Source organism: Manduca sexta, chromosome 8, assembly GCF_014839805.1.
Source record: "Manduca sexta isolate Smith_Timp_Sample1 chromosome 8, JHU_Msex_v1.0, whole genome shotgun sequence".
NCBI lineage: Eukaryota > Metazoa > Arthropoda > Insecta > Lepidoptera > Sphingidae > Manduca > Manduca sexta.
The window spans coordinates 2,605,442-2,618,961 of NC_051122.1; the positions used below are offsets into that span (position 1 = coordinate 2,605,442).

A 13,520-nucleotide genomic window follows, 5' to 3' on the forward strand; every position below is an offset into this window, starting at 1 on the left:
ATTAATTATAATTTGGTCTATTATATTTCTGGTTTCAAGGTCCCTGCAGTGTGTGCGGTCACCCACAACAGACTGACGTTGAATGCGAACCGCTCCACAATTAATTTACGACCACCTCACGTGCATCTAGGAACAAATAAATGCAAATTGTGCCAACTGTGTTCATCAATTTGTGCTGCGATATAATGGACAGCAAGTCAATTTATACCTGAGATTTATTATTTAAGCCTTGCATTGAATTGTCTCGTTGATGGGCACGGGTCTTCTTTATGATTGCAAGGGATGGGCTTCGGGATCGAAATAGAGATGTTCGATGTGTTGTGATGAATTAAAGGATTCTTAAGATTTGCGACTGCGGAATCAAAATGTGAGGATTTCCGTAAGTTGGGTTTGAATTAGATTATATAGGTTGATAGGTTAATAGGTTGTATCTTCAGCACAATAATGAACTGAAACAGCGGTGAAGCGTTGGCGCATTAGCAGTATCAGTTTAATGGTGATAAAGGCGTTATTTATTAAGGACATTTCTGGATTTAGACTTATAAGAACTTATATTTGGCGTAAATACTCGGTGCTTGTTTGACAGACATGTGCCCAAACACGCGGAATGTAAACACACCACATTCTATTGTGCCGTAAAGTTTGTATAAATAGCGAGATTTGTTTATGCAATGATAACAGATATGTTACGTGATTCTGTGCCGACTATAGTTACACTTATTGTAGTACATGTATTTGTACAAGTAAATGGTGAAACGAGCAAGTCGCTCGTTTGTTAGTAAGCGCTACCTTTTCTCGTAAATAGTAGCGTCTTCAATCAGAATAATAATTCCAATATCTTTATTGTACTGCTTTAATTTTTGTGTAACATGACGAGAAAATCGATTAGATCAAGTTTTGTATCTGTTAGATTTCAGAGGATTTTCTGCGCAGTTTCCTAAAATATGACCTTTAAAAGGTATTTTCCAAGAGAGATCTAGATTTAATGCGTCCGCATAATATCCATCTTGTGAAAATATACATACCAAGCTTGGTTGTAAAACCATTTGGAAATAAAGAAGGTAATCTATTCTAATTGATATAATAGTTTGTAATATAGAATGGGTTTATTAAAGGTGGGGGACGGATATCTATTTGAATTATACCACTTAGGAACCCTGTAAGCCGTGAAGACGCAAACGATATGGATCTATATATGAATATTAATTGTTTTGCTGTCTTGTTCTATTAAATGCATTTGCTGAGACATAATTTAGTCTTGTAATAATGAATCTCTTTTACTCACTTTTTTATGACACCGTCTGTTCATTTCACACGAATATTCTTCCATATCATAAAACAAAGTCTCTCTGATGCGTATGTCGTGAGAAAGTCAAAAAATACTGAACGGATTTTCATACGGTTTTCACTCATGGACGGAGCGATTCAAGAGGAAAGGTTAGGTGAATAATTTATTCATATTTTGTATGACACAAACGAATTAGGCTATCAATTGTTTGGAAAAAAAATAATTAATTGTTGTTTATACGCAAAATCCCATTCTATTTAACTTAGGTTATTTAGTATAAATGTTTTCTCTGCGGCTAGACGTTATAATTTAATAAGTCTAATGCAACATCTTGACTATAGTAATTGATGACTTTGGCCTTACATTAATCAATTTATTAAAACATTGAAGGAAGCTGTTCCTGATGAGACAATTGATACATAAATATTTTTGATGCAGTAAATCGTGGCTCCAAAATTGAGCTAAGTCAAGGAGCTAATTGCAATCATAAGTTTTAAAATAGTGATAGTCTCCCACTTACTTCAGACCTTGTCTTAAGCTTAGTATATAGTTAAAATGGAATAAGAACGATGTCTGTCTAATTAAAGTGAACTAATCTGTCAGATAATTTTACTTAGCGGCATTCGACGCCCACGCTGCTTTCCTTCTGATACATGAAGCCGATACTGTTTGAAGTGGATAGATGGACTCGTGAAAGTCGTGCTAGTAGCATCACGAAGTTGTCTTTCGTGAAAACGTGGTCTATCCTTTACTATTGTACCAGGTCTATGATATAATATTGGTCTAATTAGTAATTATATGAATTATTGTGTCTAGAACTCGTGTGCAAGATTTTATGCTTTCACATCTAGATCATGACCAGATTTTAGCTTTGGGTTATCTGGTTATTTGGAACTTTATTAAGTAAGACAGCGTGTATAAGAATTGGAATACAAAACGATAGATTTTTCTTGCATCGAGACAAATGTTCGTTGCATTTGGAATTATATTTTTGGTTATATTCCTGTATGCCTTATGATGTATAAGCATACCAATGTTTAATTAATTGAGATCACATTCCTGTGGCACACACGAGTGCAGTCACGCTCGTGGTCTAGTCAAACTGGTAGATAATGAAGGGAGCAGGCCGAGTGCGTCATGTTGATTAATTCATCTGTATGGTTTATGTAAATGTTGATCGTGGAGTGTGCCGCGGGGCGCCCCGGGTTCGACGCCGGCACACTGCACCCATAACTTAATGTAACGATCTAATTTATTTACATACGTAATGCGGTGGTTCTCTTCCCGTTTCAAATTTGAGGAATTTATAAGTTCGATAATTTTGATGTTTATTAGAGATATTATTGGGTTCTTTGTTGACGAAGAACACGTGCTGAAAAGCCGTTTATACAGGTTGGTATCGGGGTTAGCATATGCAGGTCTAAGGCATTGTTTTAGCATTTTCGAGGGACGTGTCACCCGATGACTCTTATTGGTCGATTCTATTTGTAACACACGTTATTGCTTATCATTGCTTACCCGAGAAAAAACAGACGAAAATCCTCTTTTGCATCCATTTGGTACATTGCACAATTATTATTGTAGTCGGTACCAACTTTAAGTATCTAATTATATAATTTCGTTTTGTAGTACTGGTAGAGTACTAGATTCGCATTATCATTGATTGGATTTAAATAAATGGCAAACAAATAACTGAAACCGAAAATACAGGATACGTTATAATATCGAATGAAGAATGTACTTGATCGATTATACATGGACTGCATATAACTTCAGGTGTTTGTATGAATAATGTAATGGAATAAATAAATCATAATATTTGCTCAATTAGAAACAAAAGCAGTAGCGTGCGGTTAGCGTAAGTGGCGCCGGGCGCGGGCGGAAGCGCTGCACATGAAGCGAGTAGCGGCGCTGGTGCTGGGCAGCGGCACCGGCAGCGCTCGCGCCGCCCGCGCCCGCGCCGATAAAGCTCGCGATTTCGCGTCAGTCGGGAGCGTGCCGCCGAGCCAAGCGCTCGCCACCGCCCCGTAGCGCGCAACGAGCGCGGATATCGTCATCCGGTCGCGTACGAGCATTCGCCCACGGCGCGGACCCCGGATTCCCCGTGAGGAGCCCGTGCGATGGTAAATAGTGTGTACATTCCAGGACACGCTGGACTCATGTCTCCTGTCTCGGTATCGTATTACGCAATGCATTGTATATAATTTACAACCCCTACGGCTTGTACTGTTATCAATTTGTAACGATATAATAAATATCGTAATTTCATGATAGATTTGTTTTAATCATAGATAATTAATGTTATGCTTCTCCATGGGTAATGTGCTCTATGTAAATAATAGGGCCAGGGTTAGGAGTCCCTTATCGTAGTAGGAACCGTCCGAAGGCTATCCGATTTGCGCAATCTCCGCGGCCCGTATCACGTCCGTCGCTAAATTAACATGTGTGGGAAACTTGTGATTGTAGCTTTAATTGTGATATACCTACTGGACGACAGGCACCCACATACACCATGTGTGTCATTTAGACAGTTTTATATTAAAATAATAATAACCAATTTATTTCGACCAAAGACTTGACATTAATAATTCAAATAAAGTGTTAGAATTTGATTTTATCATTGTAATTCTATTTTATCCCATAGGTTTTAGTAACATTTTTACACTAGATTATAATTGGTTTTTTATCAGAATAAACGAAGTCCAATATATTTTTTATATTGTTAAAAACAATTTCGTGTGGAGTCTTGAAAATTGCTTGTAATAAAAAAATATTTTTTTTTATGTAGAGTTAGCTTTAAAGCTCGTAGTGAGCTTCGTATTGTCTGGTGGTAGGATTATTAATTTACTTCACAGAACAAGATTCATTGAATGATTGATAATGAACTATCTGTTTGTTCTACATTATATTTTTATGACTCTACAATTTGATATCTTCTCGAAATTTATTTTATAAATGAGTATATTTATAGTATTATATAGTTTTTATGCTTGATGGAAGGTATACCACCCACTACCCAGTAGAATTACAACGCATTACAAATCTTTAAGTCTCATAATTATCAGTAATTACACTGTTTACAGTATCAGAATGACACAAAAGAGTACAACGTATATTGTTGTTTGGGAAAAGTACTTAAAGAGGTACCTACACATACAAATATATTACCTAGGTACTTGTAATTGCGTATTACAACTTAAATCGTTTAAGTCGTAGGCTTGTAACACACTATTAAAGTAAATTATTGTAGAGTTAATAACTTCGCAAATTAATTGTGTTCTAAGTACACTTTACACTATTAAGTTGTAATATTACTTGGATACTTATGAATTGTTGCAATATTATGATATGTGTTCTCTTCGTTATGGAATTTGGTAAGACCATTAATGGCAATTAGTGCTATACTTTATATAATATGAGCCTCGTATTGTGTACTGCCCACTTATGAGCAAGGCCTTCTCTACTACTGAGAGGGTTTAGGTGTTAGTCCATTACGCTGGCCTAGTGCAGGTTGGCAGACTTCACTTTCGCAATTCATATAGAGAATTGTTAGGTATGCAAGTTTTCTCACGATGTTTTCCTTCACCATTAAAGGGAACAATAATTGATAAATAATACATACGTAACTTCGAAAACTTAGAGGTGTGTGGCTTGGCTTTTGAACCTGCGACCCACGACGCGGCAGACCGATTCATTCCCAACTAGGCCCTCGTGCACTTTAACTCGTGCTGATTCATATTTGCACCGTGTTTAAAATGCTACTAGTTCTTGTCGATTTTTTGTAAGGCAGTGGTGCTATATTGGTTGCACAATGTGGCTTTATCATTATAATATTTGTTAAGGCCGAAGAAGCGATGGCGATCATAATTAATAAAAAAAATCAACTAAAGAGGTTGTGACGCTAACATTCTTCTTTTCACCGACTTTATTTCTGCCCCATTGTAATAGATGGTAAGTCTGGCGCCGTAATGTGAAGCTCACTGGCAGCGCAAATAGTTCAGTTGCAACGCTTGGGAATCGAATTAAGAATTACATAGTTCTCAGGTCTGGTATGCTGTCTCTCAATGCAGCTACATTAATGCTAAAGCGCACTAAAATGAACCGTCTGACTCTTCAACTGAACAGAAGTTTGTGTCTTTATGCTGCCACTAGGTCACCGAGTCGATAATAGGTATAATTTATAGGTCTTTCATTTCTATTAACGCAACAATCTTGCAGAGACAATCATCGTAAACATTAAAATCTTTGTCCAGAGCAGCGACGGTCGCAGCGCGTGGCGTCCTCCGCCATTGTTCGTTTTTATGGATGGTCGTTACTCTTTATTGCCGATATTTCTCGCGTTGTCATTTAAAATTTATTTCTGTTGTCAGGTGTTGGTTTTGAAAGGTTAGACTAGTTAATTGCGTATTTTGTGGGGTTTGAAAATTAGATTTTAATTTAAAATCCACTGCTATGATTAGATGAGTCATCAATTACCATTGTCAGCTTTAATTATATATTATATTGACTACATAAAGATACAAGGCTTGTGTCATGGGTACTTTAAAATACTTTTTTCTAACAATACTGCTGCCCGAAACAAATATTAGCAAATTAAACGAATCTTTATACATGAAGGTTGAAAACTCTGTTTCTTGTTCTGCAATCGATTCCCTAACTTTTGCATTTGGATTGCCTGTCGACGTATCTGCAAATTTTGTTTCAGTAAGAGTAGCACAATGCTGCGCCAATACAGCTAGTCCAACAGGCATTTTCCAAACTGGTGAACCGACTCTACCAACCCTGATCTTGACGACGTCAGGAAGAGAATAACGCATTTGGAGAGCGACAAAAGGCGAGGCGACGTAAACTTTGCACAGCTGCAGTCTGCAGCCGCGTCCGCGCGTCCTTAGTGTGCGTGTCCCGTTGACACACTTTGCACATATCGGTTTTTCGCTTGTGGGTCGCGTATCATTGTTTTCGTCGGGATGGCTTAATGGGATTTTTATAGTTGTTCCAATTTGTTCGCGGCTGTTTTTGATATTGTTTGCCGGACACTTATTTGATTGTGGAATTGTGTGGTTGATTATGTAACTGTAGTTTTGACTGTCTCGGTGATGTAGTTGTAATTGACGATACGCGTACGATTATCGCGCTGAGTTTGGTAAGAATTCTGGGTCGGGCCAAAAAAGTGGTCACTAGGTTTTTCTTGCGCCTGATCTCTCTCCGGTAATGTCGGATTGCCGTCTCAACGGGCTATGAGAGTGAAGGAACAGATAGTGCACCTGTGTATTGCGCACACGCTTGGGCACTATAATATGTCCTGCGTACTTGGCTGCTCCTCGTTGAGTTTGGCGGCTGTGGCCGAAATTCGGCTAGGAAGAAATCAACTATCGTTTTTTTTTTATATTACAATGTAGTTTTAACTACCAGTATTCCAATACTGTAATTGTATTCCAGTACAGTTGTATAAATCACAATTTTGTCAGGATCCATCTTAAGGAGTTATATGGTCTAAAGTTACAGTAGGTTTTTGTTAGATTACATAGTGATGCATGCATGGTTTCAAAATAGTGGAATACAATATAATAGTTTACAGTTTTAGAAATATGCTGATACAGTCGGATTAACACAAATACCTAGATTTATGTATGGATTTAAAAATATTGTGTAATTGTTATAATATGTATTTTATACAAATTTATATCATAGTGCAGTTACCATGGAAACGCTTTTGTAGGGTTATCACCCATTTAACCTCTCTGGGGTGTGGTAGAGAAAATCATTGCAAAGTGGTAGCGTAGCTGTTATGTAGTTGGCAACATATTATAATACAATAATTTAACAATGTACGCATTACATTAATGAATGCTGTACATTTTAAGTTGGTTGTGCATCAGAATAATATGACCATCGTTATACTACTGCTGTGGTAACTCAATGTATAATCTGAAATAAATAAAGAAACATATTCCTGATTGGTTTATGTGTATTCAATACCTCATCTAGTCACTTATCACCAAATGACCGACTTGTCCGTTTGCCCAGTTTCTATAAAAATAACTTAATTCTCACCCCACGCTGCAACACATTTATTAAATCATCAGATTTGTTATTATTGTCTGTGTTCAATAGTGAGTTATGCTCTTGTGCCGATTAGCGAAGCATCGACCTGTTTAGACAATTTACGAGCTCTCACGTGCTCGTATATTTGTTTTTGTTTATTCGTGGTTCTATTTCTCCGATGAACTCATGTTTTGTGGTATGTTTTTGTATTTTGAATATAATCAAAATACAATGGACTTAGTCCCAGGAGGTAAGTTTCTACGTTAAATGCGTGGATTTCTAAACAAAGTAAATTAGTTGTTAAAAATTAACAAGCTACCATAATGGACTAACGTTCGGACAAAATAATGGCACAAAAAGCTGCGATAAAGTTCGTAAAATAGTTTTATTTGAATGTCTAACATTCAACATATGGTATATATCTTAGTTTATATTGTTTTCGACATAGAAAAATATCGGTCTTGATCTGCATCCGGAATTACCATCCAAAAATGTTTTCTTTATAGGAAGAGACAGTGACCGTGCGGCCAATACTTGTAGGTTTGTAGTGTAGGTTAATACATAGGTTGCACAATGACTTTAAATCTTAGTCAACCTTACATTCTATTCTAGGTCTATGTATGAAATCCATTATAGAAACAAATATGGATCACATAAACACTTGTTTTAATGTATGTTCTCGCGGTCTCTCGTTTCATAGTCGCTAGCCGTCTGATCGCGCGCCGCACCACGGAAGCTGTCAAGACAGTCTTGCTGGATGTAGATTTAGATAAGATCAGTTGAGAACGCATTTGCATTGCAGATTTCTGTTTATATGTTTGTTTGAAGTTCGAATTTCACATCCATATTTTTTATAATTGCGAATTATATAGGAGTGAAAAAGCTTGTGTGGTATGAAGATGGTTGTTGATTTTAAGTATTCTAGTAGCTGTCACCTTAGGGCAGGCACAATGCAGTCGCATACAGGTGTAATTTAAAGTATTAAGAATTCAGACGTATGGCGAGTCTATGACTTGTAGCGTTTGCGGCGACTGAGTTATAACTTGCGAAATATAATTTAAGTATTACACCTATTCAAATATTGTCGTCATATAGCCAAATTTGTCTATTGTAGGATATTTGATAATAACTCAAAGTAGTTCGATGCATGTACGAGCAAATATTTAATCAGCTTATTTTATGTGGTGGGTAACTGTAGGTGTTGATCACATACATCCATAAATACTTATTAGTGACATAGTGCAAAATAGTCAAACCTATATATATCTTGAACAATTTAAGAAATCTATTCTTTATTAACATGGTATCGCTTCCTTGATTTCAATAGTTGTTACATTCCAATATGTGCTATATCTTAGAGCACACATTTGCGTGGTACATTAAGCTATCTGCGGCACTAAGTGGCCCTTTCATGTAACGCACACCGAGCCCGCTTCCTACTCTGTCAGACGTCCCTTTGTGTTCTAATGGACGATACGGTTACACTTCCACGTTGCTTTCATGTTCTATCGAAGGATTCAATGGGGATGTTTGATTCGATTTGTACGGGAATGATTTTAGTACTCTTCATAGTAGGCAAGATTTTAATGACGGATTAGATTTTAAAGGCTGTTGTTAAAACAATAACAATAAATCAAAACATTTATTTCAGTAATGGCTGATTGGAAGTGTCTAATAGAAATCTGAAGCGACAGTATGTATGGTAGAGAACTATAATGGCATGTTCTGCTCTATAAATAAAATTGGGTACCTTAAACCTCTTCCTGGGATTGAGGTCGTCAAATTAGCCTAATTTCAAAACGTGTGCCCATTTCCCGTGATCAATAAGTAAGAATTCATAGTGAATCCTTATAAATTAAGCGTATTGAATCAAGCCGCGTCGCCGACTGACCGACTGACTGACTGACTAATCTTTGTAGCGGACTGTCGCTCGTGCGGCGCAACCTTTAGCCCCCGGAATCGGATTACTCAACTGATATTAATCATTGTGTATTTTTGGGATTTCCTTGAGGTTCATGTAGCCTCATTTTGTTGCCTCTGATTTGGAGAAGTTATTCCTCCATAGTATGATTTGCAAGGAATTTTCTTTCAAATTGTGTTGACTGTGAAGAAAGTATGTGTACACACAATAAGTACATAGAACCAACTCGTTCTTTGTTCTCGCAGCGATAAAATTGAAATTCATATTGTATAGTGATCGGCCGTGACTTCGTTCAAGTCTAGGGTTGTTGCCGTAAGGAGACACTTCTTTCCAATTCCCAAGTCGAGCAGTTCTTTCTATAGTTCTGATATGATGTGCGAGAGACTGGCTTTACGGTTCTATAGCGTTCGTAAAATGGTGTTTGGTTTAGTGTCCGGACCGCAAAGATATCGTCTTTTCGCTATATTACTTGATTGTTACTTACAGCATAGTTCAAGTATAATGGCGCCCAACGTGTGACTTGTGTCTTTTTGTTACTAGAAATTATGCCAGTCCTAATACACCACAGTATATGGCCTAAATTACAATGAGTGGCCTTGACCTAATAATAGTGCCCGACAAAGATACGTAATTTCGTCACGTATTATATAGCGAGCGATAATGCTGTCTTTATCTAGCAGAAACCCGCGACCCGGCCGGACCTCACATTTTGCTTGGAAATAATAACGCGATATCGTTGTAAGTTGGTAGCAGTAGCTCGGGAAATGAATTTTTCGGATGTTAAGTAATCAAAATACTCGTCAATACCCAAAATTCCAGAAAAATCACTAATGCTGACGACCGTAAACAAAGGGAAATTTTCTAAACTTTGCTATTAAAGGTTGCATTACTTTTTATCATAGTAAAAAAAAATTTTAAGACTAGCTTTTGCTCACGGCTTCGCCTGCGTGAAGGAGTTTTCCGGGATAAAAGTCCCACTATATATTTTCCCGGGATAGTAGCCTATAACTTTCCCAGGGTCTTATACTATCTAAATACCAAATTTTGCTTTCTTATACCACGTCTTATGTCACGTCCCGTTCCCGTGGGAACGGGATAAAAAGTATCCTATGTCCGTCTCCTGGTTCTAAGCTACCTCTCCACCAACCAGCTACCTTTTCAGCCAAATCGGTTCATCCGTTCTTGAGTTATAAATAGTGTAACTAACACCACTTTCTTTTATATATATAGATATAAATACCATGTTGTTAGAACGTTAAAATAATTGTTTCGTACTTGAGTCAGCCTTCGAAATTATGAAATTAGAAGTTCAAATTTGCAACAGCATCGGTGACAATTCGTGTCAGTTTTATGTAAAACATTGGCCCAATACGGCCGAGCTTGCCGATTCATGCTACAACGTGACTAACGCATACCTAACATTTATAATATACTTATCTATACATAGAATGTAATGTATGTTATCAAATATTATTATAATTTATGAATGAATATATTTTATCAATTAAATACAGGCCGTTATGAATGTACGTTTTTAACCTATTTGTTTTAAAACAATTTATTTGTGTGTATATTATACACAAGTTTATAGTTGTAAGCCCGCCTAAGTAAAGGTGCAACTAGTTTTTCGGTATCTCAGACCCATCTCATGCACCAAAGACAACGGTCTCTTGTCGTTTTTCACCTCAGGTAGGTTACGCTTGATATTCTTGTCGCATTTTTTCAAATAGGTGCTAGATTCGTTGAGCTTAATTTTGTCTAATGGTATTATCGAGTTTTCCGCTTTGGGCTCAAATACAGTTGTGAACAACTCGCCTGTTTCTTGGATCAATATATTTTACAGTTTCGGGCTACCCGCGCGTCTTTTGGATCCATAAACTCAGTATTTAAGTCATAGAAATCCATTCCAAGATACCATCGATGATCGATTCCGTAGCAGGGGAACGAACTTTGATCTCATCGGTTGCACAGTCCGCACTACACGAATGAGGCGATGATTTACAACAGGCGTTAAAATTCTACATATTATAAATAGTGAGCTGTAAAACGGAACATTTTATTTGCGGAAAACGTAATGAACATAAACATTGTCGGTTAACATTTTACGATGGTTACTCTACGTTTTAATTTCTGAGATAACACTATGTTTGAACAAGTTTCGATTCCCGGAGAAGAAATATTTTGAGGGAAAATCAGTTTACGCGAAATGTCTTTCAACTGGGATACTAGTGTTTATACAATAATGGCGGAAATAGCTTGCATTTTCCGAGCCAAAAACACCCTCATATTATCCCCCTACTTTAATGCTCGCAGCGAATTGATTCTGCTGATACAGTGGGTGTATAAGACAGGTGAAGATGATTGATCATCATCAGCTCATTTGCCAGTATGTTCAAGATACCCATACAAACGTATCTAGCTATAACCTTGATTGAACCTGAGAATCGTACCGATTACCTCAAGTTTTATTGGAGCAATAACAGCTAAGCGAGCGTTGCCTTAAGCTAATTACTGTGGTGTCGTCCAGGCAGTCACACGCGCGCCGCCGCATCAATCATCCTGCCGACCATGCGGGGCCGACAGCCGCTATTGTAATTAGCCGCGTTTGTTTTACTTATCTGTATCCTGGCCTGATATGCAGGTATTTTGTTTTTGTGAATTTTGTGGGTAAAATGGTGTTGATTAATTTGTAGTGGTGTGATGTTTTGTGTTTCAAACATTTTGGTAAGTTTAGTATGTATGCAATTAATAAAAGGAAGGTAAATGTGGAGTCCTGTTTTGAATTTTAAGTTTAGTGCAGTATGTATTCAATTAATGAGAGGAAGGTACATAAATGTGGTAGAGTCCTGTTTTGAATTTTATTTGTGCTAGTAATAACCCATTATAGTGAATTTGGCGTTATTCTAACAAACAAAAAGGAGTTTCATGATCAGTTATGGAAGTTTAATAATATGATATTATTTTTTATTGCACAGTTAGAGATGAAATAGGTCATGTGACCAACAATTCGAGTACCTTAGGCTTCATATCTCTAGCATTTTATTTCATTTTCTTCAACCTGCACTGCTCTGTCATAGTCTCGTTTAATCGAACAAAGAAACTGACTACATTATGTATCAGTTAAGACTATGTGTCCAGAACGGGTGGAAGGTGCGTTTATATTCCCCAAGATTTATTCATCCCGTATGTAGTGGCAATTGATTCTTCATCATATCGAGCAAAGAAATATGAGCAACTTGCATCTCTATTACGATTTATATTGGGTTCATATTTGATAATCCCAATCCCAATATTTCAATAGTGTTACACCCTTAATACATCAGGTTTAGTTAAAATTATTATGGTGCATATCTCTGTCTATTCTTCCAATATTCCTTCTATTTCTTCAAAGTTCGTCATTCCTCTGGTGTTAGTTATCCACAACTGGTATAAGCATGTTACCCATTTTATTGCTATAAAAAGATTCCTCATTTATTTTCCCATTTGACATTTCATCAGAGTGACCATCAACTTGAGCTTTTGTGCGTGGATTCCGTAATTCCATTTGATAAGTCTCGCGCGCCAGGTATTAACTGGACACAGTATAAACTTACAGTATAGATCATTAATCTTTTTGACTGTGATCTGAGTTCTAAGTTGTAACTTGATCACTTACATTAGCAAGGATATTAATAGAGCGACAAGGGACTACGGCTATACCAAAGTCATCACTGTAATCATTTCAGGCGATATTTTTAAACGGTTTTTTTTTCATTCTTATTGATTTATTTTTCATATTTTATTATTTAATAGTACGATGGCCAGTCTGTTATAAAATTTGACCAGAACTCTCTTACCAGAAAAAGCCAATATTTTGGATATAAAGCGATTAGAGTGTGACTTTCTTTCACACCGCACCGCCGGACCGTACAGCTTTTGCAACTCTTCTTAATAACATACCATTGTCCATACAAGAAGTTTACAAATAGTACACCTTGCTTTGCCCAATTGACTATACGCATTCGAAAATACAGTACTGTTAAACTGTGATTAAAAAGTATTTAGTATTGCTGAATAGCAGTGGAATGTTGACGCGCATAATCCACGTATCAATGTTCGATCAATCATGATGTCGGGCGCCCGGCTGTCTGTTCGTTCGTCGACACCAGCACCTCGTTTGTAATGTTTATGTACGTGTGCTGCGATAGCCTAGTTGGTTGTGGAACGGACTGCCGAGACGAATGTCCGCAGGTTCAAATCACAAGGGCACACACCCCTGACTTTTCT

At 37.1% G+C, this 13,520-nt stretch overlaps 1 protein-coding gene across 4 annotated transcripts in view; it reads left to right on the top strand.

Moving 5' to 3' along the window:
• Positions 1–3,256: 3,256 nt before the first annotated feature.
• The window catches only part of LOC115451372 (fibrillin-2), a 46,568-nt gene continuing 36,304 nt past the window's right edge, over positions 3,257–13,520 (top strand). For 3 of the 4 annotated variants that reach the window (XM_037436583.1, XM_037436584.1, XM_037436585.1), the window contains exon 1: positions 3,433–3,462. In XM_037436583.1, the coding sequence (XP_037292480.1) occupies positions 3,448–3,462 (15 nt within the window). In that variant the 5' untranslated portion in view covers positions 3,433–3,447. Of the gene's footprint in view, positions 3,412–3,432; positions 3,463–13,520 lie in introns of those variants that run through there. The other variant, XM_030179661.2, reaches the window with a different exon arrangement.